Source organism: Pungitius pungitius, chromosome 5 (assembly GCF_949316345.1).
Source record: "Pungitius pungitius chromosome 5, fPunPun2.1, whole genome shotgun sequence".
Classification (NCBI taxonomy): Eukaryota; Metazoa; Chordata; class Actinopteri; order Perciformes; family Gasterosteidae; genus Pungitius; species Pungitius pungitius.
Window position 1 is genome coordinate 12,580,031 of NC_084904.1, and position 26,541 is coordinate 12,606,571.

Consider the following 26,541-nt stretch of genomic DNA (forward strand, 5'->3'; position numbering starts at 1 on the left):
GCGGGATGATTGTCCAGAATGAAGGAAGATGAATTGTCTTAAAAAGTCTACCAGGGAGGTTACGAAAACTCCAATTGTTGAAACGAAATGTATTCTTTTAAAGTATCTTTCTAACAGGCCTAGATTTTAATGGATGGGGGGGGGGGGGGGTATGCAAGTATAAAAGGCCCATGTTAAAGGGAAGTATAACGAGTAAAACACATCCCTTTTAGGTAGAACAGGAGAATACAGAGATATTAGTGCGTCACTGTACTGCTGCGACGGTATTTACCACTTTCCCCTGTGACCCTGAACGCAGCACCAGCATCCCGTTGACCAGCAGGGGGTGCGAGGCGCCACATGTCCATCTCCTGTCCCGTCAATCATTTCTCCCCAGAGCCATAACCTCAGCGCAGGCAAGTCGTCACCAACACTTTGTTCCGGAGTCGGGCCGTAGAAGTGCGCGCGCCATGCGGGTTGTTTGTAGAAAGTGACAGTCCGAGCTTCAGTGGAACTTTTCAAGCGTTATTTCTGGCCTGCTTTCCCCTCAATTAGCGTGATAACCTCCCGCCGCTCATTGCGCTGATCGATACAGGCCGAGAGGCGCGGCATCTCGCTGACTGGCTGCTGTGCGTTAACCTGCAGGTTTACTTCCAGTCCGCACGAGTCCCCGAGTGGAAGGAAACGACGCAAGATGCACCATGAAGAAACCGCAACTCTGCAAAAGCCACGCTATGGAAGTGAGATCAACTTTTGTCTTTCTTCTTTTGCCCCCTGTTTAAACTGCTCCTCTCTCATTAGCAAACCGTTATATGTTGCGTTAACGAGGGTGTGACAGGAGATTGAGGTTTGATGAGCAACAGGTGGTTCAGAGGTGGCATACCTGAAGGCAATGTGTGTCACCCTGAGGATGATCGATTGTTGAATTAAAGCTAAACGGTATTTGGTGAGGACTCGTATCCTAGTTGTCAAATGAACGTTTAAGCTATTTTAAGTTCAGGATCCAGGCGATATATTTTGGGGGGCTTGAAGGCATCAATACGTAATATTTGACTCGAGAAAGTTCTGAAAAGCGCTTATTTCCCGTCAGAATAATGGCGGTGTATTTATTTAACGCTGAAGCATATCAGCCTGTCTACACACAAGGTATTTTCACACAGGGTATTCATTAACCTGAGTTTGCTGCTGTTGAGAGAGGTGTAACTGGGTCCATGAGTGTGCCAAGCATGTAACTGAGTTGTCTGTTTATAAAAAATATTTTTTAAAAATCAACTTGTGTCTGCAAATACTTTACCAAGTAAGACCAAATTGTATATTGTAACTGACCAACATCTTTGGGTCAAAGTTCAACTTCCAGAGAGATAAGGGCAATCAATCAAGTAATCAGTGCAATCGCTTTGCCTGTGGCTTAGACCATTGAATTTCATTCAATGGTGATGGTCTGCACATCTAATCTAATGCTCTCTAGGTAGATATTTAACCAAAAAAAATAGCTTTCTATTCCTTGCAAGTGCTCTTTAGGGGACCTATCCAACAGACCAACCCAATGACGCTTAATCATGGAGCCCATAACTTAGAACCGGTGATCCTGTGACACACTAAGGCTACAAACCCAGGTTTAAATATAACGCAGAGTACTTCCAGGAAGTGTGTGAGTCAGTCCGTTGAGGTAGTGCGTAATGGCTGCAGTGGGGCTTTTCCACCTCTGACGCGAGGGCTCAGACACATTTACGTCCTTGTTGCAGCTGGACCCACAGACTTGTGGTTGGATGGCTAGATACTCATGAGGCATTAGGGCACGGGTCACTCCAAAGATATACAGTATACAGGCATGAAGTGCTGTAATCAACATCACATTCCTAAGTGAGAATTACAAGTATCTTAATAAAATATGTTTCCATGTCACTAATGGACAATTCATTGACAAAGGTCTTGTTTGATGTCTGTATTCAAAACCCTGACATAGCGCCTAGTCTGGTGGGAGACGGCTTTGTTCTCAAACTGAGCGCCTTGGTGTGAGATTCTCCCTTCACTCAACCAGAAATAAAGAGATTTGAATGGATTACAGTGTGTGGGGGTGGGGGGGGGGCTCCCATTATGCTGCAGGTAAAGGTCAACTCTCAGCTAAAGTGACTTGTTAATCGGGCACCCCGCTAAGGCCACTTTGACATGAACATTTCACCTGTTACAATGCAGTTGTTCATTGGGGCATGGGGTGTGTTGGTTTCCAACAATAAAAAAAGAGAACCCCACCCTGAAACAAAATGTTATCTCACGCTTTCTCACTTTGAAATGCACCTGCTGTACAGTTCCTGCTTAGGTTAACTTAGTTTGAGTCTCTGCAACTCTAGTGTGGTCTAAACCGGCTGTGTATGAAACATTTCTGAGGATAGCTTACGATTTGTATTTTGAATAAAATATTACACCCACATGATTTTCTTTTATTCGCTCTCCTTTTTCCAGCCATTCAGGACGATGAGAGACTGTCGGCGGAGGAAATGGACGAGAGGAGACGACAGAACATCGCCTACGAGTACCTGTGTCACCTGGAGGAGGCCAAACGGTAAGACCAGCCAGGGAAACGGCCTTCAAGATGAAAGGCGCTTGAGGCCACTTGCCGAACCACTTTTCCGTAAAGTGTTTACTTTAATAGTCAGAGGAATTCCGTTGGGTGTGTTCTCTGGCCCAGCAGTAGGGTTGTTTAATGTTTGTTCACGCAGAACCGTTCTGTATTATAGGTCTGTGTGTTTTAATGAACGCCGTTATATGTCAACAGTAGGGAGTGGTTGAGAAGAGCAAGCAGGGATAGCTGAATCCTTTCTGTAGTGGCATAGCAGGGAGTTGTTATGATCGGATGGCATGTGAGCTGATGACATGGAGCTGAACGTTTGTGTGATCAAGACATGAGAGGATGGGATAAAGCGTCTTTCTTTCCCCAGTGTCCTGAACCTCACTGATCACTGACTCAAAAAATAAAACCCAGCGTTTGTTAAAGGTTTCCTGATCATCAGGTTTATTCAATACCTTTCTTTCCAATGGAATTCTACAAGTCTTTCTCTAGTAGTAATCCTATTGAGAATATAAACCCGATGAAGACTTTTTGTGTCGTTTAGCAAAGCTAAAATAAAACCACTTCCTGTCTTTACGAGGGCATCCTTCCAAGCAGAAAGGAACAGGAAGTGTAATCTTGCCTCCTTTTACAGCCTGATTTTGCGACGACCCGAACACGTCCTACAAGGATTAATAACCGGCGTTTCAACGTAGTGTAATATTCTGCAGCCCAGTGGTAATTAAGCAATCCCATCTTTGCTTGGGACACTCTTTATACATGAACTTTGTCTGACAGATTATTTTTTGACAACTGAATTTGCACTTTGAGTCAATGCTTGAGAAGCTTCCATCATCTGCTTGTGTCACAGGATTATTAGGTCTTCAGGGGCAGGGCGGCTAGACGGAGCATAGAATCAGTCAGCCATCAAAATCAGCACAGACTGTCCAGATCAATAGATTTTTCTTTTTTTTCTAGTGGGCTGGAAAGTAGTTTTTAAGGTTAGTTTAGCTGGTCAAAATGATCACTGATCAACTGACGCATACTCACACGTTCACTTTCTAGCTTCCTGTTAGAGCTTCCCAATGCTTAGACTCCTGTTAATTGTGGAAGGGAATCTCTATTCTGGGAGTGATGTCAAGTTAGATTAGGATTAAGACTGCAGTCATGAACCACGGGGAGCCTGGGATTAGGTTCTACTCTCTTCCTTCAGGAGTCACTGAAACAATCCAACAATGTTAGTTACTGCCATGGTATGCCTGAATAAGAATGACCTTAGAAAAGAGATTTTCAAGTTCAAAACTTGAAAAAAATGTTTGATCAACCAACTCAAAATTTCAGAAGTTGTCATTAAATGCTCTTTAGTGTTCCAAGTGGGTGAAGAAAACGTGCAGGTGTTGTGTAGCCACTAAACTGACCGCACTAAAAGTGAAAGAGGGTCGGAACATATGCAGTGAAAAAGTTTTTCAAATTTCTGAATATTCATATTTTTCCCCTTCATAAAATGCACTGCAGCGGAGTGGCATAAGCAAATGAATGGGAACAAGCAGTTTCAATGGAAAATACCCTCCAAAGGCAACATTCAATTTGCTTGCAGTGCCTCACGTGACACTCGGTCAGCTGTTGGATAGGTGTAATATTTATGTCACATAGGAACCATCATATTTTCGCCCTAGATAGTAGGTCGCTCACATGCTTTGTTGTTCAAAGTCCCATCGAGTGCACTCGGTAGTGCTGAGTTTGTGTTAACTTTTTGACGCACCTCCTACAAACACACACCCACAGCATAAAGAGTAGTTTCTAGAATGAGACTTTGTACTTTCAGCAAAGAGTAAACCGTTTGTAGTTCTTTTTTATAGACCCTATTGGTTTGCTTCGATACAGATTCACCTCAGGGCTTCTACAGAATGTGTTTTTCCAGTCATGGATATTATACTAACTTTGCAACACACCCCGTCCTGCTAAATATGCTAAATGTTCCTTGTTTAACACACACACAGGCACCCACACATGCACAAACTCGTGACCAGTGTGACGCAAAGCCTTCAGGACACACTCTGGGGAGAATTCACAGAGAATAGATTGCGGACACTGATGGCACCGTAAACTGCATCACTTGCTGTCCGCCCCGTCTCCAGGTCCGCTTTACTACATCCGTTGTGCTACACAGAGCTTTGTAGCAGAGGGCCGTTTGCTCTTCTTTGCACCTAATTGGCCTAGTATAAATGACAAAAAAATAGATTTCAGGCCGTACCTACAGGCCAGTGCAGGCAAAAAGAAACATTCCTCAAAGTTGTGTATAATGGCATAATTTAAAGTGCATCTTCGTCACCACCAACTCGGCCATCATTTTAGTTTCTTTTTGGCGTTCTTACTTTTTTTTTGGCTTACTGGTTCAGTAGCTGCAGAAGCCACTTTGTTGCTTTGGAGACCAGATTTTAAGTCCAAGAGTCCAGAAAGCTGTGTTTTTGTTTTTGGCCCCAGTGGACAATGACAGGAAGGCCTGCTGTGGAGGGTTGTAAACATGAGTGCGAGCCTGCTCCAGGAGACCAGTTCACCCAACATTGTTTTAAGTACAGGAAGTGGCGTTTCACAGGAGAGCCCTGTTACCCATGCAGGATGTTCCTTTGACGATGTTCCAGCCAAATCTGTTGTATCATGAAGATTTTTGGCTTCTCCACTCGTCCCTTTTATTGAGAAAGGATTGGTCAAATATTCATTGTGTCTTGACTCTGCAGCACAGCTTGTTGGCGTATGTTAGTGTTCACATGTCTGTGTGCGCTTGTATCGGTTTCATTGTCCTGCAGTGCCGAATGACCATTTCCTGACTTGCAAAGCCATGTGTATCTTTTAGGTGAACTGGTATTATAACAATATTGCTGCCTCTTCAGTACTGCACTTTCCATTCTAAAGACCGCTAACGAATGGCAGACAAGGATGCTTAATTCCTCAAGGAGCCCAGCCTACACTCTCCACTGGCTTCATGTGTTGACTGTGCATGGTGTGTTTTCTTCTGACGTGCTGATCAGGTGCTGACACACATTTTGTCATGCTGGATCCTTTGTGTGCCCACGCAGCCTTAATTAACACAAACAAGGTGTCTCTGTGCATGCATGTGGGAGGAAGCACTTTATTGCTTTTTGGCGGAAAGGTCAAAGCCACTGGTACGGATGAAAGCAATAAATTAACTCTAACGACTGTAAATCACGGAGCGTTGTGTACTAGGTAAAAGGTACGTTCAGTTGCGTGCTGAGTGAAAAGGTTAAAACCTGACTGATACAAAAAGTAAGTTTTTAGGGGGCTGACTGTTGGGAGAGAAGTGTAGCTATCGTGGTAACAGGGTATCACTTCCAGTCAGTGAGATGATGTGTAACAGTTTCAGACCACGATGATTCACCATGCTCACAAATCATTCACTACCTCTTTGAAATGGATGTCTTTCCAAATAACTCTGGGAATAGTCTGGCAGAGGCTGCTCTGGAACATTTTAAATGGAAAAATCAGTTTCAAACGAGGTTGACATTATTTTATATTAAACTGAATATTGTCCATTTACTCTTACTTCTACCTCATCGCTCACAAATAAAACATAATATTGCTGTGCTTGTGAACCTTCACCAGTAATGAGTGCACTGTACTCTGTAGTACTTCTCAGGTGGCAGCGTGAATGGGGTGCAATGATGCTTTTTATACGGTTTATACTCTGAATGTAACCATAGCAGGCTGCTTAGTACTACAGAGGAGCTATACATATGAACATGCATTTAGATGAGTGGAGCTTTTACTGTACTTCCTTTCCTTAGAATAAATGTCTTATCTTGCATTCGACCCGCCTGGTTGAGCAATAGATAATGTTTATTCTCTCTTCTTGGCTTCATACAATCAACTTACTTGCAGTGTAATTAGTAATATTTCTTTAGAAATTTTATCGCAAGTTAGTTGTTAATAATAACCAACTCCTAATGTGTTTTTTCCACTGTGGTTGAAAGAAGGAACATCCCCTGCCTGCCCTAAGATCAGTGTTTGTGTACTCTCAGGTGGATGGAGGCCTGTCTGGAGGAGGACCTGCCTCCTACCACAGAACTGGAGGAGGGACTGAGGAATGGTGTGTTCCTTGGTAAACTAGCCAACTTTTTTGCCCCCAAAATGGTGTCCGAGAAAAGGATTTACGACAGAGATCAGGCCCGCTATAAGGTACACCTCCTTTCTTTTACATTTATATCCATCTATCTTCAGGACACGGTTGCACTAGATTGTAGTGAGTCACCAGTTTACATCATAGAAGACCTAAATATTGAACACTTCAGTGTTAAACAGTTGCACACAGGATATAACTAAAAGCAGCAGGCTGTTGTTCGGGCTGCACGACTACAGAAGGGGCTTAGCCTAACTCTGACTCTTTGACAAATGGCAAACAAACCTTATCAGACTGTTGGATTCTAGATAAGTAAGGGAGTCTGCACAAGGGTTTTTAATCAGACCCACTCTGTGCATGTTCTATCGTCTTTGATGATGAGCTTTCTGTTCTGTAATGCAGCATGGTTTGTGCAGTTTTTCTTTGCTGTTTTACAGATTGCATGGTCATTTTTTGAACTGTTTTTCTGCAGTTTATTGTATTGTTACATTAATATGTCTGTGCCCCTGTTTTCCATCCTCAGAGCACAGGGCTGCACTTCAGACACACCGACAACACCGTGCAGTGGCTCAGAGCCATGGAGTCAGTAGGTCTCCCCAAGGTAAGGGGAAATGGCATGACTCATGTTAATGCAGCACAGCATGGGAGGTTTGCATGCTAATCAATGTGTTCATGAAGGACGTGAGCGGTCTTTAGGGAGACTACTCAAGACTTGACTTGTTCTTTGTTGAGTGGTTTTGATTACCTTTTCAAACTTTCTGCGTTATGTACGAGTTCAAGTATTTTTATTCAACAATGGTAACGGTATCTATTATACAAACCCAGTTTTACTGGAACTAACAAAGCATCTATTATTCATTCATCCAGTAGAATCCAAAACGAGGACATAATATAATCTATCCGTTGCAGAATGAATTTCGGAAAGGAATTTAATTAAATTGAGTGCAAAGGAGGGCCCAGTGTGTCTAAATCCAGGGCATTTTTTTAACGAATATGTGACATGTGTTAGTAATGCCTCGCCAAATTGTAGTGGTCATTTAACAGAAAACAGAGCTCAAACCTATTTAGAAATGACTGCATGATGACTGGTGTTGAGAAGGATCGGCTTTGCAATAGTAACTTTTTATTTTGTTGAAGTTGATTGACATTGCATTATATTCTACAGGTGTTGATATGTTCTGTTCATCCCTTTTAACGCCTCATACAACAGGGTGAAGGAAACACTGTAATGGATATTGTGTCACTGATAAAAGGATGGCTAATGCATAATGGTGGTGTCTGCTTACAGATATTCTATCCTGAAACAACCGATGTTTATGATCGCAAAAACATGCCCAAAGTAGTGTACTGCATTCACGCACTAAGGTAAGAATACAATATCTCAATTTTCCTTTTTTTTTACAGTAATGGTTTTAACAGTTTCTAACATTTGACGCCCAATTTGTTCTCTCACTTCTACATGTGGTTTATGCAAATACGAGGTCCCAGGTTGCCTTTTGCCTTAAGGTACCACACATGAATTTTGTGTGAGATGTCTCTTCTAAGAAATAATTGAAAGCCAGTGAAACTTTTTCATTGCTAACCTCCGTACAAAGTTGAAATCCAACTCCGTATTGATTTTGTCAGTTTAAAGTTCCAGTCAAAAGTTTAGATGTGAAGTTGTGTCCAAACCTGGAACTGTGTGTTTTTTAATCTGCGTTCACTGAACATTAGTTGATATTGTTAAGGCCTCTATTTGTTTCCATAAGGTTCGACCCATTTGTATTTCAAGAAAAGAAACCGTGCTTGGATATGAAACGAGAACTGGAAACTGTTATCTCTACTCTGGTAGATGTCTCTTGTGAAACAGATTTAGTAGGTCAAGGCTATATTGTAGCACATTCATGTTTCAGTCCATAAATTGTCCAATTGGTTATTTGCATACTGAAAATAGTTTTTCTAAATTATTTGAGTTGGTTATGAACTAATTTGAGGATAAAACCTTCTAAAAAAAAAAAAAAATCTATAGAGGTTTTTCTCGTAAATGGAGTTTTTAAACACTTTACTTGAAGTCTCCCCACAAAGGGTGAATGATTTCTAATGTTTGGGAAAAATGTTTTAGTAATGTCAATGACCTTCCTGTAACTCTGTTGGCTGGAGAATTATAACTCCCACCCCTGGCTTTTTATATTAAGACTTTGAATGAACTGAATGGTTTTATCTTTCTGACTCATCCAGTCAGCCAAACAGCTTCATGTCAGCTACTTGGATTGTTTTGTCCGTTGTGGTGTTTTGGTCAGGTCCTGAGAGAATTGGTTTCCTTCCTTCCATATATGTGCGCGCGCGCACGCACGCACGCACGCACGCACGCACGCACGCACGCACACGCACACACGTGCGCTTCCTTCCGGTCGGGCCAGATTTCGTCCCACAAGCACTGAGTGAATACTCTGCTTCTCTGGGTGCATGAAGGGAGAGCAGCGGATGCTTCTGCACATTCAGGCGGTTAGAAAAATGAACGGGAAATACCATAGTTTTCCGGTAAACGTTATGATAGAAGTGGTAGACTAGTTTTTTGTCTAAAAGAAAGTAAATATTGAAGTAAACCAGGGAGATCCACAGTGTGGAGAGATCTGCTACGAGCTAGTCAGCTGATTGTCAGTAACCCCTGTGACTTTTAGTCAGCCACCTTCATTAATCCCGGTCAGCTGTTACTGTATCAGACGAAATCAGCTGCTTGTTTGTTAAAATATTACTCTTTGTTTAAGCATAGTTAAGATAGTTGTATGAGGCCACCTGTGTCCCAAGGACAGGGTTCATTTTCATGTTTACACACACACATACACACACACTGTAACTTAAGGGTAGAATAACCCGCCACTACAACGGTTCCACCCCGAGCTGTGACGATGAGAGTCCTGCTTTCATTCATCTATAATTAATTACCACTTATCAGGTACCCGAGAGAAGATGAAAGTTTTATGAAGTTTCCAGCGAGCCGCCTGTTAATTTCACTGCTCATTGGTGGAGTGAGCGGGCTGGTTGCTGTCAGATGGGCCATTTTGTAATGTGAGCCAACACTCCCCTCCTGTGGTTTAAGTGTGACAGTCTGCTTTTTAAGGCCATTAAGAGCATTAATTGTCACAGAAGTTAGTTTTATGAATTTAGACTGTACAAAGTCAGGTGTGTGTGTGTATCCTGTGGGCTAAATCCTCCGGTTTTATTTCAGCTTGTACCTTTACAAGCTGGGCATTGCGCCGCAGATCCAGGACTTGCTGGGGAAAGTGGCCTTCACAGGTAACACCAGTAGATATTGGCTTTCTCCTGAAACTCTGCAACATGGTTGAAAAGTTATATTTAATTAAATGCACCTCTTGAAACTAATGTTATGAAAATTAATTATAAATCTTTCCTTACCACCTTCATAAAAACAATTTTATACACATCTAGATGTGCACTCAATGAACAACAAATCATTTTATTAACTATTATGGAAATTAATTTAAGAAAAAAATATGTTCTCAAGTATGTACTTGTTTTAGTATTAGGATTTGTATCAAGATTTTGCCTTTAGATTTCACTTCATTTCACTCAAAATATCCCCTAAAACAATTCAATGACACCGAAGAGCCAATTACAATGTTTCAAAGCCGATCTTTTTTTAAATTATTCAATTTATTTTTAATTTTGTCAACTTAAATTAGTGAAAAACAATGTTATGATCATTGAGTTAAACAGTTCCACAGAAAAAACATTTGTAGAATGTGTTTTGAGAATCAAAATTTTAATTATATTTTGCCAAAGCTAAGTGATATTCATGCAATTGTTTATATATATATTAGATTTCAGTCTTGCTCTATAATGCCGCAATAACCTCTTTAATCTGTCTTCTAGAGGAAGAGATTAGTAACATGAGAAGTGAGCTGGAGAAGTATGGCATTCAAATGCCAGCTTTCAGTAAGATCGGAGGAATCTTGGCCAATGAGCTCTCAGTGGATGAAGCTGCCCGTAAGTCCTCTGATGTTCTAAGTCACCCAGTAGTTTGGTGTTGTTCCCTAATGCAATTTTGGTTCGCATGGAAGTGTTGACACACACGCTGCTGTCCTTAGTGCACGCTGCTGTGATTGCCATCAATGAAGCGGTGGACCGAGGTCAGACATCTGTGACAATGGGGACCCTGAACAACCCGAACGCGATGCTGAGGAATACCCAGGAAGCTCTGGCCCAAGACTACCAAGACACACTGAGCCAGGCCAAGGCCCGTAAGCAGGAGCAGTCCTCAGGAAGGGTGAGCAGCTAGTTACCTCTTACCTCTTTGTTATAGAACTGTTGATTCATTGTCTGCTTTGCTTGAATGAAAGGGCTGATTTAGACTCTGCGTCTTTGTTATAATGTTTGTTTACTGAAGCTCGGCAAAACCCATCGTCCTCTAGTTCTGTTTTTTGTTGTCGTTTTTTTTTGTTTTTTTCTTGCACTTTCCACATATTTAGTTAAACCCTTTTTAGAATAACAAGAAAAGCACCTCCCCACACTAGCTACTGAATGCATTGTCACGCCTGTACCCAACCTATGGTTGTAGTCTGTGTGTGTGATGATGCATTTGGGTTGACCACAAACTGTTGTTTGTGTTAAAATTCTGTCTCTGTCAGACAAATTGTGCCACTGAGCAAAGAATACAATACTGTAGAATAGAATATTAAACATTGACAACAAATTTGAGTACTGCAAACAATTAAAGTTATTTATCTAGACTAATATTTCTGACAGCAGAGGGTTAGTTAGGGTTACGATTAGGGGTACGCTGAGCTTTGAAAGGGGTTAGCCTGCACTGACTCACGCCGTAGGCCCTGCCAGCACATTCCTGTGGCTGCAGTGTCAGCTGTACTTCACCAAAAGCAAACCCTCGTCTCCCGTTCTCTTCACAAATACTGTACAGGAGCCATCCGTTCTCAGTCAATAGCGGAAATGTGAAGGCAGCCATTCTACTTCATCATCATGAATTTGATGTATAACCAGAGAAAATGAATGCAATCTATACATGTGTATGTGTTTTTTAAATAAATATTTATTTATCTGTCATCCTCAATTAGCGCTCATCGGTTGCTACTGAGGAAAGAGATGTTTATGAGGAACTGCTGACTCACCTGGAAATCCAGGGCTGCATTCACTTGGTCAACAGTAAGAGCTTCCCACCCTTATTACACCTGAATACTTTTTTTTTTTTTTTTTTAATCATCTCATGTACCATGGATGCGATCCTTTTTGCGTATCTCACAAGTCATTATACTGTGTGGCAGCATATGAACACAGGACGTCTGTGAACTCTCATCTGAATACAAATAATCCAAAAATTAAAGAAACCAATTATCCCTGAATGTATCTGTCTTTCATTCCTCCTTCTCCTCCTTCTAGTCCAGGCAGCGATAAAGCAGGTGAATCAAGCGGTGTTGACCCAGGACCAGATCGCTTTGATGGCTGCTCTTAGGCTTGAGGCTCTGGCTCTGCTGGGTGTTCAGGAGTCAAACGGTCACTGGTACCTGGAACATTTCACCACCTTTTGCCAACATAAATCCAAGGTATGCTGAAGGACTCGAAGCTTGTCTCTGCGCTTCTATGTGCGTGTCGAATAACTATGAGATCTTCCTGGTATCTCCTGACTGAACTCCACACTTTGTTGCAGGATGGAGGGGGGACTGTGGTGGTGGACAAAGAGGAGATTCAGAGAGTTGTCACCTCTTGTAATGACTTTGCTGAGGCGGAAAAACGAAGTAAACGACTTCAGTTGCTAACCATGGATCTTTATTGACACATAATTACATATCAGTTGATAATCTCGTGTGTACCCATTAACAAGCTTCTCAAAGCACATGTGTGTTTCATTGCACGGTATGACTTGCCTCGGGTTATGTGCAATGACATGACTCATTTTCTCGGCCAGAACTGGAGGCAGTTGCTGCGATCAATACAGCCATTCGTCTTGGCAATGCAGGGGAGACTGTGGAGCAGCTGATGAACCCTGAAGCACAATTGCCAATTGTTTACCAAAGTGCAGCCAACCTCTATCAGGCTGAGCTTTTTTGTTTACAGCTACAAGGCGGGCGGGTGAGACATGAGGTTTTACGTTTTTTAAGAAACAAACCGATAAGTTGTTTGTAGTAAATTTCATGCTCAACTTTACGACCTTCTGTGTTCATTAGTCTGGCCTGAGCCACGAGGAGCTGAGCGTAGCTGTGGAAATGCTTTCGGCTGTAGCAGTCCTGAATGAGGTGCTGGACACCAAAGACCCCCAGGCTGTGATTGAGCAACTGACGGACTCCCCCCTGGGCTTCACCAACATGGATCAAGACAACCTGAACAGGTGAGATGGCTGAGATGTTCTGTAATGTGAGACCTGTAATCACCATCCATTCAAGTTTAATGGTCTCTTACGATTACTGTTTATTTTGCCAAATGTTGTTTCTTAGGCAGAATACATTTAATTTGATTAAGTCACAGGCAAAATGTCTTCAGGTTGCACATCACTGCGCTCCAGTGTTGGTCTCTTTTCTCTGTGACCTGCTAACACGAGGATGGGCAGACGTGGGAAACGTTATGTGTGAACTTCTTCATGGGCTTTCCCTCAGGTATGCTGACACTCTCATCAAACTGCGAGGGGAGGCTCTTGCCAAGGGCCAAGAGTTTCTCACCTGGAATGATGTCCAAAAATGCATCGACACAGTCAACGTTCAGGTCCACGAGGAGCATGAACGTAAGAAAGTATTGCTGTTTCTAACCTTTGGAATTGGAATTATTTTTATATCATTCTACAACAAGACAAAAACACACTACAAATATAACTCATTGACTGTCAAATGTTTTTTGTCTCTACACCCAGGCATCATAGCTTTAGCTGAAATCAATGAGGCACTTAACTCTGGTGATCACGAACAGACGCTTGCAGCCCTGCTCCTACCTACAGCCAAGTTAACAGGGGTGAACCCAGTCATAGCCAAACACTACCATGATGTCCTTCAACATACCAAGCAGCTCCTCTGTCAGGTATTGTGGCTCTATTTTGATTCATTTAAATAGCATTTATGCAACAATAAAGGTAGTTCCTCCTCTTGCAGCTTCAAATACTAAATTGTGAATATATATATTTTTCCATTTAATTGTTACATTTAACAAATCAACAAAGATCATTTTTTTCCAATTTGACATTTCGCTGGGTTGACATGAATTTCCTGAGCCTAATATCCCTAAAACTTCAGAAAACAGTAGTGTAGTTTTAGACTCAACAGAGACTGTAGCATCGTTGTGTTGAATTCACAGTGTCTAGTTTTTAACTGTACCATCTTTGCGTCAGGGTTTTTTGATTCCCTGCTGGTTCCCAACAATGGTGCAGCAAGGAGAGGCTTTTTGTGTGCACACACATCCAGTCTCATGTTGTGGTAGTCGGCCTCGGAGATATCCCGCGGAGTGAGATGAATTGCAGTTCTGAGGCTGCAGTCTTGGAAATGAGCACACACAGGAAGGGATCCAGACAACTGTGAAAGCAGCAGAGACACACCGCTACTCTGTAGTATCCGTACAGCCTGTCGTCGCCACTGGAAAACAGGCGTATGTAGTGGGCCATGTGCAGGACGCCGCTGGGCAAGAAACACACTGCAAAAATGATGAAAACTAGAGTGCTGACCCTAATAAACGGTTTCCAGTCACAGCGGGATTGCCCCAGGTGGTATACCACCGCCACGTGGGCATAGACACAAATCAGAAAGGGCACTATAAAACCCAGACAAACCAGCATCAGCCTGTACGGTACCAGCAAGGAATGTGGCTTTTCGTCCAGGGGAAGTACATCATGGCAGGTAGTCACCCCCAACTCCGTAACCTGGTAGCTCTGCCTGACCAGGAGCTCGGGCACAATCGCCGCCCCGAACAGGAACCACACAACCAGACACGTCCACGTGGCCAGGGTGGTCTTTGCCAGCCTCCTGTAGAGAAACGGCCTGACCACAGCCAGGTAGCGCTTCAGGCTGATGCACGCTATCGACTGTGCTGAACTGTAAACGTTGCCGTAAAACAAGGCCGTGATCAACCGGCAGGAGATTTCCCCGAATACCCAGTCGTTGCCGTTGAAGTGGTAGTGGACGCGCAGCGCCAGGGACAGCAGCAGCATCAGGTCGGACAGGGCCAGGTTGAGGTAAAGGACTAGCGTGGACACAGACTTCGCTCTGAGTCGGAGGAAGGTCAGGATGTAGACGTTGGAGGGGATGCCCACCAGCATGGCCGCGATGTATGACGCAGGGATGACCCTGGTGCTGAGGACCCCTGTGGCGTAGGCTGTCACGTGGTCCTCCGGGTTCACGTGCAGCCTGGAGTTGTTCTTGGGAAACGACCGGTTGGTGTGGTTGGTTTTATTCAGCGACCCCTTGAAGGTCTTTGGTTTCAAACCAGGTGCAACACTGGTTTGGGTCCAGGTTGTATTTGCTATAAATATATAGAAAATAATGTTCAGGGCTTTCAAGCAGCTTTAATTTGAAAATAAAACTAAAAATGTATAACATTTAAACATCAATTACAGGTATCACATTTCCAGCTGTTAAGTATCAGTGCTGCTGTGAATGTATCTTGTTTTTTTCCGAGGAAACATTTCTATCATAACTTGATGATTTAAAAAGTTGTACTGCATTGACATCTGTACTAAAATAGAAATGAGCTTTTTGGTAAGCATCAAGCAGTTGATGCTTACTAAAAAGATGAATGCTTTAAGTATAAATATCTAGTAATCAGAGCCCAGCTTAAATAAAACATAAACATATCCTTTTGTTCAACTCAACAGCAAGTGTTTTGATAAACTTACCATCTTGCTGAATGGTCGGCAGGACCATTAAACAAATGAGTAATCCAGGCAAAAGGTCGGCCATGTGTCTCCCGTCTATATCCCAGAGTTTTTAAGGTTAATCCTCTTCACCGATCTCGTTCTTGCCTCTTTTCAGTCAATAGAACGATTCTCCACTGGTGAGACTTTCTGTTTTTCATTCTGCGGCGGCAACTGTGGAACTGATAACGTTGTGTATTCAAGCCTGGCTTCCTGCTAGTGAACTGTATGTGCGGCACAGTGAGCACGTTTCCTGCTGAGGCTTGAAAACTGAATTCCTTTCTGCATCCGTGAGTAACTTCCCACTGACTCACTGGGGCAGGAGGACAGTCCTTGACAAACCAAAAAACAAATCCCACTGATAACTGGTGGAATAAGTATTTTTATTTTTGGTTTACATTATGATAAGATTTTTGTATCACAGTTGTTTTGAACTTTTTGCAATCATTGGAGGGTCAAATAGTGCTGTTCAAGCTGCTTGTTTATTTGAGGAATCACTGCTGTTATAGAATTGCATGAAAATATAAGCTATTTATCCAAAACTTGTGTTATACACCATCTATGTATTACTTTATTTTTTAGGTACCTGAAGCAAAACCAATACCAAAAAGGATTTTATTTTTTTAGCCTTATTGTGATTGGCAGCCAGGCTGACGCCACTACCCTCCCACAATACATAATGAGTAGGCAGAGAAATAATTGGTTTGACGCTGATATACACTACAAACTATCAGTTTGGACAAACTAAATGTGTACAAACTTCTTTTCGTACTGTAAACAAAAAAAATATTTTTAGTCTGCTGTGTGGTGCTTTAATGGTGATTTCCTTCCTGTTGGCTCAGTGGTCAGGGTTACACCCAGTTCCCATCCAGAGTTCACTAAAATTGGCCTGAGAACGAATCTGAAAGTCAGGCTGAATAAACATTCTTTGCAGTTGTTTTGATGTTTGTCAGTCTGGGCAGGAATATAATATATAATATATATAATCTCAATGAAGTGGTGCAACCATTGTCAACAATGTACATTTTTTTCCTTTTTCCTTAGATCTTACCTCTGGACACAGAGGAAATGGTAGTGCAGTGTAGTGTTGGTAATCAGTGTTGCTATGAACTGCTTCAGTTGTAGAGCAATGTCCCCAATCCCCAATCCTTGATGAATTAATGAGTTTACACAAGGCACTATAACAACAATAATCTTGGACATCAACTGTTTTGGGTATAGCTTATATCAAGTTACTATTGTGCACTTATGCATGAACATGCCTCTTGAGTCGGATGTCTAGTTTTCTCTTAAAGATCATCATAAAATACTTTTTGTATTCATTTTTTCCGCATTTTTTTTAAAGACTTCTGGAGACGAGTCTGCAGTTCTGTGGCTGGACCAAATCCAAGAGGCCATACACACAGCCAACCGGGATGAAGAAGACGCTCTCACATGTATGCACAAAAATATCAATTCACTCATACAGACCGGTGGATTTAACTCCGGGTCATTCTTTTAACACATGGAGCGCGTCCAAAAGATGTGAATCTTTTTAAAATCAGCAACACTAACACAGCCAACCCATTTTGGTTCTAAATGAATACAGCTTCTTCTACATGCTGATTTAGTTGTACAAATGACCCTTATTGCAAAATTGACAGTGTGCCAGCACAACATAATCTGAAGACCTTTTGATCAAATGTAAGCATATAACAGATTTGATCGCCATTAATCATACGGTCATTTTTGAAGCATGTCAATACTCTGGCCTCAGAATCAGGAGTGCTGCTGATATTTTCTCTCAGAGCTGCTCTATCATTTGTCTACTGCTCACATCACTTTAGTTAATGTTAATACGGCTCTTTGTTCTCTGGAATAAATATTAATTATTGAACGGTAACACTAAAAGCTCTTCATAACAAAACAAATGGCCTCAATAACCATGCAGTTAAATTACACAACATGTAAGCAACTTACAAGAAGTTACTTTTTTTAGGGGTACAATTCTCGTGAAGTCACATAGCTATAGTAATATAAATGACTCATGTGTTGATCTCATCATTACGGGCACAATGCTCTGATTCTGTTTTTCTTGTTGCTTGTTATGGATTCTCCATTACTCTCTGACACGTTTTTACTTTGTGGTAACTGTGTTCTCACATTTGACCGCTTCTTTGGATCAATCTTTTTTTACTTTGTTAGTGGCTGGAGCAGTCGCCGATATCAACAGGGCAGTGGCCGAGGAGGACTCTCACAATACACTGCAGGCGTTGCAAGTTCCCAGCGCAGGACTGCGAGCAGTGCTTCCCGAATGTGCCGACACATACCACTGTGAACTGGCACAGAGACAAACGAGCAGTGCCACTAACGGTAACTTGACTTGCTTCACAAGACCGGAAGCTATGCGATGAGCTTGTGTGTAGAGATTTTGGTGTCAATACAACATTTACTGCTTCTAACGAGGCACCCTCTGCTTCCTTTCAGGTAGCACTGATAGCGTGTGGGTGAAACATTGCTTTAAGGACAAATATGACTACTACTATAACCTGGAGACGGGACAGGGCACCTGGGAGCAGCCTGAAGGATTTGAGTACCGTGGCGGCCAGCTCGCTAAAGATGAAATCCAGGTACGCCCTGCTGTACTGCATAGTTCCACTACTCCATCATGTAATCTCTAACATACCGATTTTCTTCCTGACTTGACAACGGATTCGGCCGTGGTGACTTTTAAAATGCATTATCAATTATTTTGACAATATTCTCACGCTAGGTTTTTTTTTTTCTGAAAATCAAAACATGCCTCCTTTTCTTTAGAGTGTTGTCAGCTGTGTCACTGCCGAATATAACCGGGAACAGCTGTGGATGGCCAATGAACACTTGGTGACCCAGCTGCAGGCGAGGACCAGAGGTTACCTGGTCAGGAAAAAGCATGCTAAGAGAATGGAGTATCTACGCCAGCAAGAACCACATGTTGTCAAATTGCAGGTAGTGTGTGGCTCCACTATGATTGATTGATTGATTGATTTTCAGAAATCCGATTAACTTAAATGATTTCTGATGCTGCATTATTCTGTGAGGGGGAATGTAAAACCACATAACATTTTTTAAACATTTATAGCAGCAATTTATACACCATCTAGATTTAATAATCCGTTCTGTGGCATGCATTCTGTTTTTCTTTTTGGTGCAGGCCTGCTGGAAAGGGTACAAACAAAGGAAAATGTTCAAAAACAGGAGGAATTTGTTTCAAGAAAATGTTTCTTCTATTGTCAAGGTGAAATATTTTTACATTTTTATTATTGAACCCCAAATCTTTGGAAATTGTCACCACAAACTAAAGTCATAACTTCCATTAAATGATTTTGCATGTACCATTAATATAGCTGCAGTATTAAATACCTGACATTTTTTTTAGATCCAGGCTGTGGTAAAAATGTGGAAAGCCAAGCGCTACTACAGTCAAAGGTTGCAGTTCTTCAAAGATCATGTGAGTAAAGCCATGACTCGACTACATAATAAAGTATTGGTTTTTTTTTTTGTTGTGTAATACTCATTCTTTTGTGTTTTAGGAAAAACAAATTGTGAAAATCCAAGCTTTTCTAAAGGCCAACAAAGCAAGGCATGACTATAGAACACTAAGTGAGTCATAACGTTGTTTTATACTCCCGTAGCCGTTATATCCCGTAGCCAAGCCTTATTGATACAATAGCAATATTTATATAATCGGCATATTAGGTACTTTCTGACCGAACCTTCATTTTCTTAATTTCCTGTTACTTCTAAAAGCACTAATTACCCAACAAAACGCTTTTATTTGTACCATTGGATGTGTTGTGTATTTTCTAGCCCCGCCCAACCCCCCAAAAAAATTTAAGCTTGATTGGAATATGACGGAAATCAAAAATGTGTAAATGTACCTTGTTTTTTTACCGGCTTTACTTTATGCAAAATCTTAGCAGGGGCCAAGGATCCTCCTCTGTCAGTGGTGCGTAAGTTTGTCCACTTGCTGGAGCAGAGCGCCCTGGACCTTCAGGAAGAGCAGGAAGTGACGCGGCTTAGGGAAGAAGTGGTCACCAATATTCGCTCCAATCAGCAGATGGAGAAAGATTTGAATCTGATGGACATAAAGATTGGACTTCTGGTAAAGAACAGGATCACTCTGCAGGTTGGCAACCCTTGCTTATACGAGAACATGGAGAGGAGATAGGTGTGTTATTGTTGATAGTTGCCCCTATCCTTGCTGATTTAACTCATTTTGTCTTTCTGTTCTTTTTTTTATTTTTCTATATAAAAAAGGATGTTGTGTCCCATAATAAAAAAATGAAGAGCAAGAAAAATAAAGGGAGTACAGAGGACTTGACCAGAGGAGACAGGCTGGGCATCAAGGGACTAAGTAAAGGCAAAAGAAGGAAACTGGAGGCCTACCAGCATCTCTTTTACCTGCTGCAGGTGAAACAAAAATATCTCCCAACAAAATCTTTCATCACTCTACTTAAACGGTTTTTATAGGATATTCATACTTACACATACACCTTTTTCTTCCCCTTTAGACCAATCCACACTACCTGGCCAAACTCATCTTCCAGATGCCCCAAAACAAATCCACTAAGTTTATGGACACTGTGGTCTTCACCTTGTACAACTACGCGTCCAACCAAAGAGAGGAATACCTGCTGATCAAACTCTTCAAGACGGCTCTGGAAGAGGAGATCAAGTGAGAACAGCAGCTAATCTTAAGTCCCTGTTATCGTGCTGTATGACTGCAGTGGTTACATTACGATCTCATGATGAGCTCGATGCACATGCACAAGGTTGACCTTGTTGTTTTGTCGGACAGTACTGTACCATCCGCTCCATGTGTCTCAGTTCTAAGGTGGACCAGATGCAGGACATTGTGACCGGGAACCCAACCGTCATCAAGATGGTAGTGAGCTTCAACAGAGGCGCACGTGGCCAGAACACCCTCAGGCAGCTGCTGGCTCCAGTGGTCAAAGACATTATTGAGGACAAGAGCTTGGGGATCAACACTAACCCAGTGGATGTGTATAAAGCCTGGGTCAACCAGCTGGAGACGGTTACTGGAGAGGCCAGGTGTGTGCAAATACCATGGAACAAATCACTGTAGTCGGGGAGGTTTCCTCTTGTTATGTCCCAAAGTTTTTTTTAAATGTGTTACAGTTCATTTTTGAAAGTTGTATCCCACTATCTAGAACTCTCCTATACATTGAATCACTGCTTATGTTTTCCAAGGCATCGAATGTTTGAGTTGTTTATTTTACATAGTTATGACATAGCTGATAATGGAGATACCCCGCATTAAACATATGGTAGCAATTCACTGAAAACTGTTTATGGTACAATGTTTTGATATTTTGTATTAATGTAAAAAAGACAAATACTGAATTTTGAAAGCGTGCCTCAAATAGACAATGATGAGCCTAGTTGTGTTTTGTTCCTTCAGCAAGCTGCCTTATGAAGTGACTCCCGAGCAGGCAGTGTCGCATGAGGAGGTGCGCAACAGGCTGGAGGCATCCGGTTTGGCACTCCGCTCTGCAACAGATAAGGTGTTGAACTCCATTGTGTCCTCACTGGATAATATCCCGTAAGTTTGAAGCTGCTAATATTAAATCTACCATCGTGCGTGTTATCTGACAGTATTGATAGTCGATGCCGGAGTATTTTGGTCTGCATGATTTTGTTGAATCTTTAGTGGGGTTTTTTTAAACTGCATAATAAAGGAATAAAACCGGATGTGTTGACAATTGGCATTAAAAGTTCCAACAAATTCATACAATTCTGGATGCCATTCAGTTTCTGTCTGTTAACAAGGTTGCCCAAAATAACGTGTTGCAGTGTAATACAACACAATTCCATAAATATACATATTGTAAAAATTACAAACTTGAATGTAAGAGGTGTTTATTCAGCTCTCAAGGCCATCGTTTGTTGTTGATTCTAAAATCATACGTCATGGAAAGGATACAAAAATAGTTTTGTCCTTAAATTATTTGAAATCTATTTTCATCTTGCTGTCGAGTATTTTCCTTTTTTTTTTAAACGTTATTTTCAACAATACAATGAGAGCAATGTGGCTAGAATAGGCATTGACGGGATGTGATCATAAGCTTTGGCACGTCATTTGCTCCGCTTTCTGGTTGTTAAGGTTTCAGTTGCATGCAGGAACATAGCTATTACTAGATAAGCATTGCTTTTGAGCAAGCGGTCATCTGGTCGGTTGCTCAAACACAAATCTGATTTGTGCTTCATTAAGATCAAGTAAACAGTTCTGTTATTGAAATAGGCATAATCATTTTTTCATTATTTAACTAAAAAAGATTTTCCAAATTGCTAAATAAAGTGTTTCTGAAGACCTTATACACCACTAGATGGTGCTAAATCTATAAACACGTATATATAATAAATACATGTGTACATACATAGACATGTGTATATAACTGGAAAGCTATCAAGACAATGAAGTCATTGATGAAAATATCCCTGTCGTGAGCCGCCCATCTCATTTCCCCATCAGTGTTTGAATGCATGTTGTGTTTGTGTTTGATGTCCAATCCCTGCTTTTTGTTTTGCATGTAGTTATGGCATGAGATACATTGCAAAAGTTCTGAAGAACAGCCTCCATGAAAAGTTCCCAGATGCCTCCGAGGATGAGCTGATGAAGGTAGAATTCTTTGGATGTGTGTGTGTGTGGATACATGTATTTATCACATCTTTTTTTTAAATTCTGCCCAACACCACATGCTGATGAGAGTGCAATTTCATTCATCAAAAGGAGTCATCGATGCCTTTTCTTCTTCCAACAGATTGTGGGGAACCTGCTTTACTACCGCTACATGAACCCAGCCATCGTGGCCCCGGATGGCTTCGACATCATCGACATGCTGGCAGGAGGGCAGCTCCACGTGGACCAGCGTCGTAACCTTGGATCCGTGGCCAAGATGCTTCAGCATGCTGCCGCCAACAAGCTCTTTGAGGGCGAGAACGCACATATGACGTCCATGAACAACTACATATCTCACACGTATGACAAGTTTAGGTAAGACAGGAGTGATTAATATGTTGGGTTCATTTTTTTATTGAGGAGGTACAAATGTTCTGAAACTCGATTAATCTGTCCTAAGGTCTTTCTTCTCTCACTAAACTGTAGTAAGACCAGTACTAAATAGTAGGGCTGTGCCAGTTTATGTAGTTTACTAAAAATCATCGCTACACGTAACACTTATAAACAATGGTCTGTTGTGGAAACAATTTACCCTAGTTCCAAAAGTAACGGGCTCATTTCTGAACAGCAATGCTGTCCATTGTCCCTCTTAGAGACTTGAAACCACTAATTGCTGTTTTTCCTCCTTCCAGGGTATTTTTCCAGTCTGCCTGTGATGTCCCTGAACCAGAGGAGAGGTTTAACATTGATGAATACTCCGACATGGTGACTTTAAGCAAGCCCATCATCTACATCTCAATAGATGAAATCATCAATACCCACACGGTAAACCTAATCAAGTTGACGCCATGGCAGTGGATTGTGGCTACATGTTGCCTCCTGTTATAAGCATGTGTTGTTCTTCTTTATCACTTGTTTCTTCACGTCATCATCCCATTTCCTTACATTAACAAACTGCTTCCTTGAAAGGGACATGTGATGAGCACAGTGCGTCAAAGCCGTCTCTGACCTCTCGTGTCCTTTTTCTCATTGCATATATTTTCTGTCATTGAGTAAAAATATTTTTCTCAAGTTTTACAGTAAATCTTAATTAAGATGAATACGACTAATCACAACTGTATTTTCCAGCTGCTTTTGGAACATCTGGAGGCCATCTCCCCTGATTCCAATGACTTGCTACATGAGCTGCTGCAGGACCTGGGAGATGTCCCTGATGTAGAGACTTTACTTGGTACTGTCATACATTTGTTTATTCACATATGTATATATGTGTGTGTGTTTGGGCACACTTTTTCATTTAAATTAATGAAAGCGTCCAAACCGTTCACCAGTATTGTATACATCTTAATCATTATTACCCTATTAAGGCATTTTACACCTTGTGCGCTTCTATTTTAGGCGAAGGAGCGGTCGACCCAAATGACCCAAACCGAGAGAATGCTCTGAGCCAGTTGGCGAAGACTGAGATCTCCCTCACCCTAACCAGCAAGTTGGAGCTACTGGAAGGAGACGATAAAGACCTGAAGACTCTAATGACAAAGTATGTTAATTGTTAATTGCTTAATTCAAAGATCATCCCAAACTGCAGTTTGATGTTGCAATCAGCTGAATTGTGAAGTTATAATCTATAGAAGTAAAAGGCCTCAATCCAGAATTTCTGTCATTTTAAAACCATTAGCCTTTATGACACACACAGTACTTAAAAGTCGTCAATATATAGTTTGGGATTACTCTAAATGTTGTGTGATGCACTGTCCTCAACCCTTCTTGACCCACTGCTTCACTTCATTTGTGTCTTTGTTCTCTTTCCTGCTCTTGTGTCATTTCCTGTCCAAAAGGAAGTGGTTTGGTGCTCACTGTTATCTTGCAAGTGAACGTGTATCCTCACGGATACACAGTTGGTCTTTGTCTTACTCTTTGACTTGACACTTCATCCGGAATGATGGAATGATTCTGGCGTAAACGTCTGTAATGTGTTGAATCAGGCATGTTACACTTTTGTGTGTGAACATTCTACCAAAATTCTGACATATAAATAAAAATTGGGTTAGGTGACGTTACGTAATTAAATGAAACCCTTAAAGTTCTTCATGATTTTGTTGTTGTTTCTGTGTATCAGGACAAAAAAGCTTATAGTGGACGTTGTTCGGATTCAACATGGAGAGACATTGCCTGAAATTCTTGAGACGCCAGCTTCTGTCATCCAGGTGATATTTTCTTCCATCCAGTTTTTTCTCATTCTCTGATGTTTTCCCTTAAGTTCTCACAGCTTCATGCACTTCTTTCACCACTTTGTGCTTCAAGGAGTCTGAGCATACCAAGGTTATAGAGCGGCGGGCAGTCCAGGACGCTCTGACCCCAGAAGGGCTGAAGAGCAGCCCGGCAGTGCTGGAGGACAGCCAGCTGCCCCTTGAGCAGAAGAAGAGGAAGATCCAGAGGAACCTCCGTAGCCTGGAGCAGGCTTGCGTCGTCACGGCAGATAACAAATACCAGGACCTCGTCAATGAAATATCAAAGGTACATGAGCAGCTCTTTTATTCACATTGGATGATACCTGCCTCCATGGCGCGTGTTGCGTTGGGCCTGTTTGGCTTCTGAGATTGACGCGTTCATTGACAGGACATTCGCTACCAAAGACGCTACAGACAGAGACGGAAGGCCGAGCTCGTGAAACTCCAGCAGACGCTGACGGCACTCAACTCCAAAACCGCCTTCTACCAGGACCAGATGAACTATTATGATACGTACATCAAGACCTGCCTGGACAACCTCAACCGGAAGTGAGTTGTATATTTTTTTTACTTTGCTTATGGATGTAGATCTTGTAACTATTCTCACTGTGATAATAATAATCTTTCTTCCTTTTTTGAATGTTGCATGGCTTGATGTATTTAATGTGTTACTGTGTGTGTTTGTTCCAGGAATTCACGCAGATCCATAAAAGTCGACGGCAAAGGCGAAAATAAGGGCAGTAAAAAGTGGAAGCCACAGTCTCTAAAGTACACTGCAGCCAGGCTGCATGAGAAAGGAGTTATCCTGGAAATAGAAGGACTTCAGACGAACCAGTGAGTTGAAACACTTTGACTGTTGTTTTAATCCCCTGGGGGAAGTGTGTCTTTATGTTTACATTAGTTATATACTATTTTTCTACAGGAAGAGAAAATAAATCTGTTTTCCTATTGGAGCTGGTGTTCAGTTAGATCGCTTTTCAGGCCTCGCCAATTATTCACAAAACCATTATCATGCTCTTATTATTAGGTTATAAGGTTTTCAGAATTCTATAATGAAAAGATTAAATACAATGTTAAAAGAAACTTCAATGTCAAAATGGATGAAACGTATACTTAAGCAAATATGGGCTGATTTGAGTTGTATGAACAGTTTCTAGAAGTAGTACTATAGGTCTCTACTACTTCAATAATGGCATTGCCTCTTTCTCTTTGTCAGGTTTAAAAATGTCATGTTTGACATTTCACCCACTGAGGACGTTGGGGATTTTGAGGTGAAAGCAAAGTTCATGGGAGTTGAGATGGAAAAAGTCCAGCTTCATTTCCAGGTACATTTCCCAAAGTCATGAAATAAAGCAACTCGTCAGTAAACAGAAAACCCTCCGTGATAGATGGTTAAATGTCCTACTCCACTCATCGACTCCTAGCAGGGAATCACACAGAAATTAAGCAAACATCTTCCAATAAATGCTTTTCTGTTTGTATTTTGTGTCCAGGACCTCCTTCAGCTGCAGTATGAGGGCGTGGCGGTCATGAAGATGTTTGACAAAGCCAAAGTCAACGTCAATTTACTCATATTCCTCCTAAACAAAAAGTTCTACGGCAAATGAGAAAGTGAAGAACAAGCAACAGGAGAAGATTTGGAGTGAGAATGTGCCTTCTGACAGTGCTGAGTTTGTTAAACAAAAAATGTATTTAGTCAGACATTAAATGGCGAATGTTTTATTTTATTATTTCCTGGATCAAACTTAAATGTTGTTCAAATAAATCTATCTGCATTGTATTTTTCCATGTGGTAATTGTAAATGTTGTGTGTTTTTAAGAATGAAATTGTAATAATATTCATGTTTTGTATGTCACCTTTTATGTTGAACCAACTATCTGTTAAAAAATGGAGCTCAGGAGCAGCTGTCCAGCCCGTATAGCTTTATGGAATACTGTAGTTTACTAGTGCCTTTTAATTAGGAAACATTTTTAATTAATAAAACTTCTAAACACTTTTTAAAAGCTACAACTGATATGTATCATCAGTATATATGTGATTTCTAATGTTTGAACAATGTGCATAATAAATTACACATGTTTAGTTATTTGTTGTCTTGTGCCTCAAAATCCTTCGTTTTCTTTCATATCTGCCTCAAACTACTTGTA

The 26,541-nt window shown here is 41.4% G+C and overlaps 2 protein-coding genes across 3 annotated transcripts; one reads left to right on the forward strand and one right to left on the reverse strand.

Moving 5' to 3' along the window:
• Positions 1 to 376: 376 nt before the first annotated feature.
• Positions 377 to 26,421, forward strand: iqgap2 (IQ motif containing GTPase activating protein 2). Of its 2 annotated transcripts, XM_062562366.1 has the most exons (39): positions 377 to 395; positions 625 to 719; positions 2,443 to 2,542; positions 6,565 to 6,721; positions 7,186 to 7,263; positions 7,951 to 8,027; positions 9,871 to 9,938; positions 10,536 to 10,649; positions 10,751 to 10,929; positions 11,732 to 11,819; positions 12,054 to 12,217; positions 12,322 to 12,409; positions 12,580 to 12,755; positions 12,839 to 12,999; positions 13,265 to 13,389; positions 13,516 to 13,679; positions 16,847 to 16,937; positions 17,686 to 17,853; positions 17,968 to 18,110; positions 18,298 to 18,468; positions 18,674 to 18,757; positions 18,899 to 18,970; positions 19,053 to 19,122; positions 19,440 to 19,648; positions 19,780 to 19,932; positions 20,034 to 20,197; positions 20,350 to 20,574; positions 20,945 to 21,085; positions 22,078 to 22,162; positions 22,305 to 22,537; positions 22,855 to 22,987; positions 23,291 to 23,393; positions 23,561 to 23,702; positions 24,282 to 24,369; positions 24,467 to 24,679; positions 24,782 to 24,942; positions 25,084 to 25,227; positions 25,610 to 25,718; positions 25,887 to 26,421. In XM_062562366.1, exons 2-39 carry the CDS (start codon positions 674 to 676, stop codon positions 25,998 to 26,000), a joined length of 5,001 nt encoding a protein of 1,666 aa, XP_062418350.1. In that variant the 5' UTR covers positions 377 to 395; positions 625 to 673; the 3' UTR covers positions 26,001 to 26,421. The 2 variants fall into 2 exon arrangements, with proteins under 2 accessions (XP_062418350.1, XP_037338526.2); XM_037482629.2 differs by lacking the exon at positions 377 to 395 and having other exon boundaries at positions 403 to 719; positions 12,580 to 12,743.
• f2rl2 (coagulation factor II (thrombin) receptor-like 2) lies at positions 13,673 to 15,765 on the reverse strand. Its single transcript, XM_037482633.2, has 2 exons — positions 15,484 to 15,765; positions 13,673 to 15,110 (listed from the first exon to the last, which is right to left on the reverse strand). Exons 1-2 carry the CDS (start codon positions 15,545 to 15,547, stop codon positions 14,062 to 14,064), a joined length of 1,113 nt encoding a protein of 370 aa, XP_037338530.1. The 5' UTR covers positions 15,548 to 15,765; the 3' UTR covers positions 13,673 to 14,061.
• Positions 26,422 to 26,541: the final 120 nt, after the last annotated feature.

Bases quoted from the DNA above. Each gene is read 5' to 3' on its own strand.
- iqgap2 (XM_062562366.1), top strand. From the start codon at position 674: ATGCACCATGAAGAAACCGCAACTCTGCAAAAGCCACGCTATGGAA. The intron at 22,163-22,304 runs GTAGAATTCTTT...TTCTTCCAACAG, and splicing joins CCGAGGATGAGCTGATGAAG to ATTGTGGGGAACCTGCTTTA. The intron at 24,680-24,781 runs GTACATGAGCAG...GTTCATTGACAG, and splicing joins TCGTCAATGAAATATCAAAG to GACATTCGCTACCAAAGACG.
- f2rl2 (XM_037482633.2), bottom strand. From the start codon at position 15,547: ATGGCCGACCTTTTGCCTGGATTACTCATTTGTTTAATGGTCCTGCCG. The intron at 15,111-15,483 runs GTAAGTTTATCA...ATATATTTATAG, and splicing joins GCCGACCATTCAGCAAGATG to CAAATACAACCTGGACCCAA.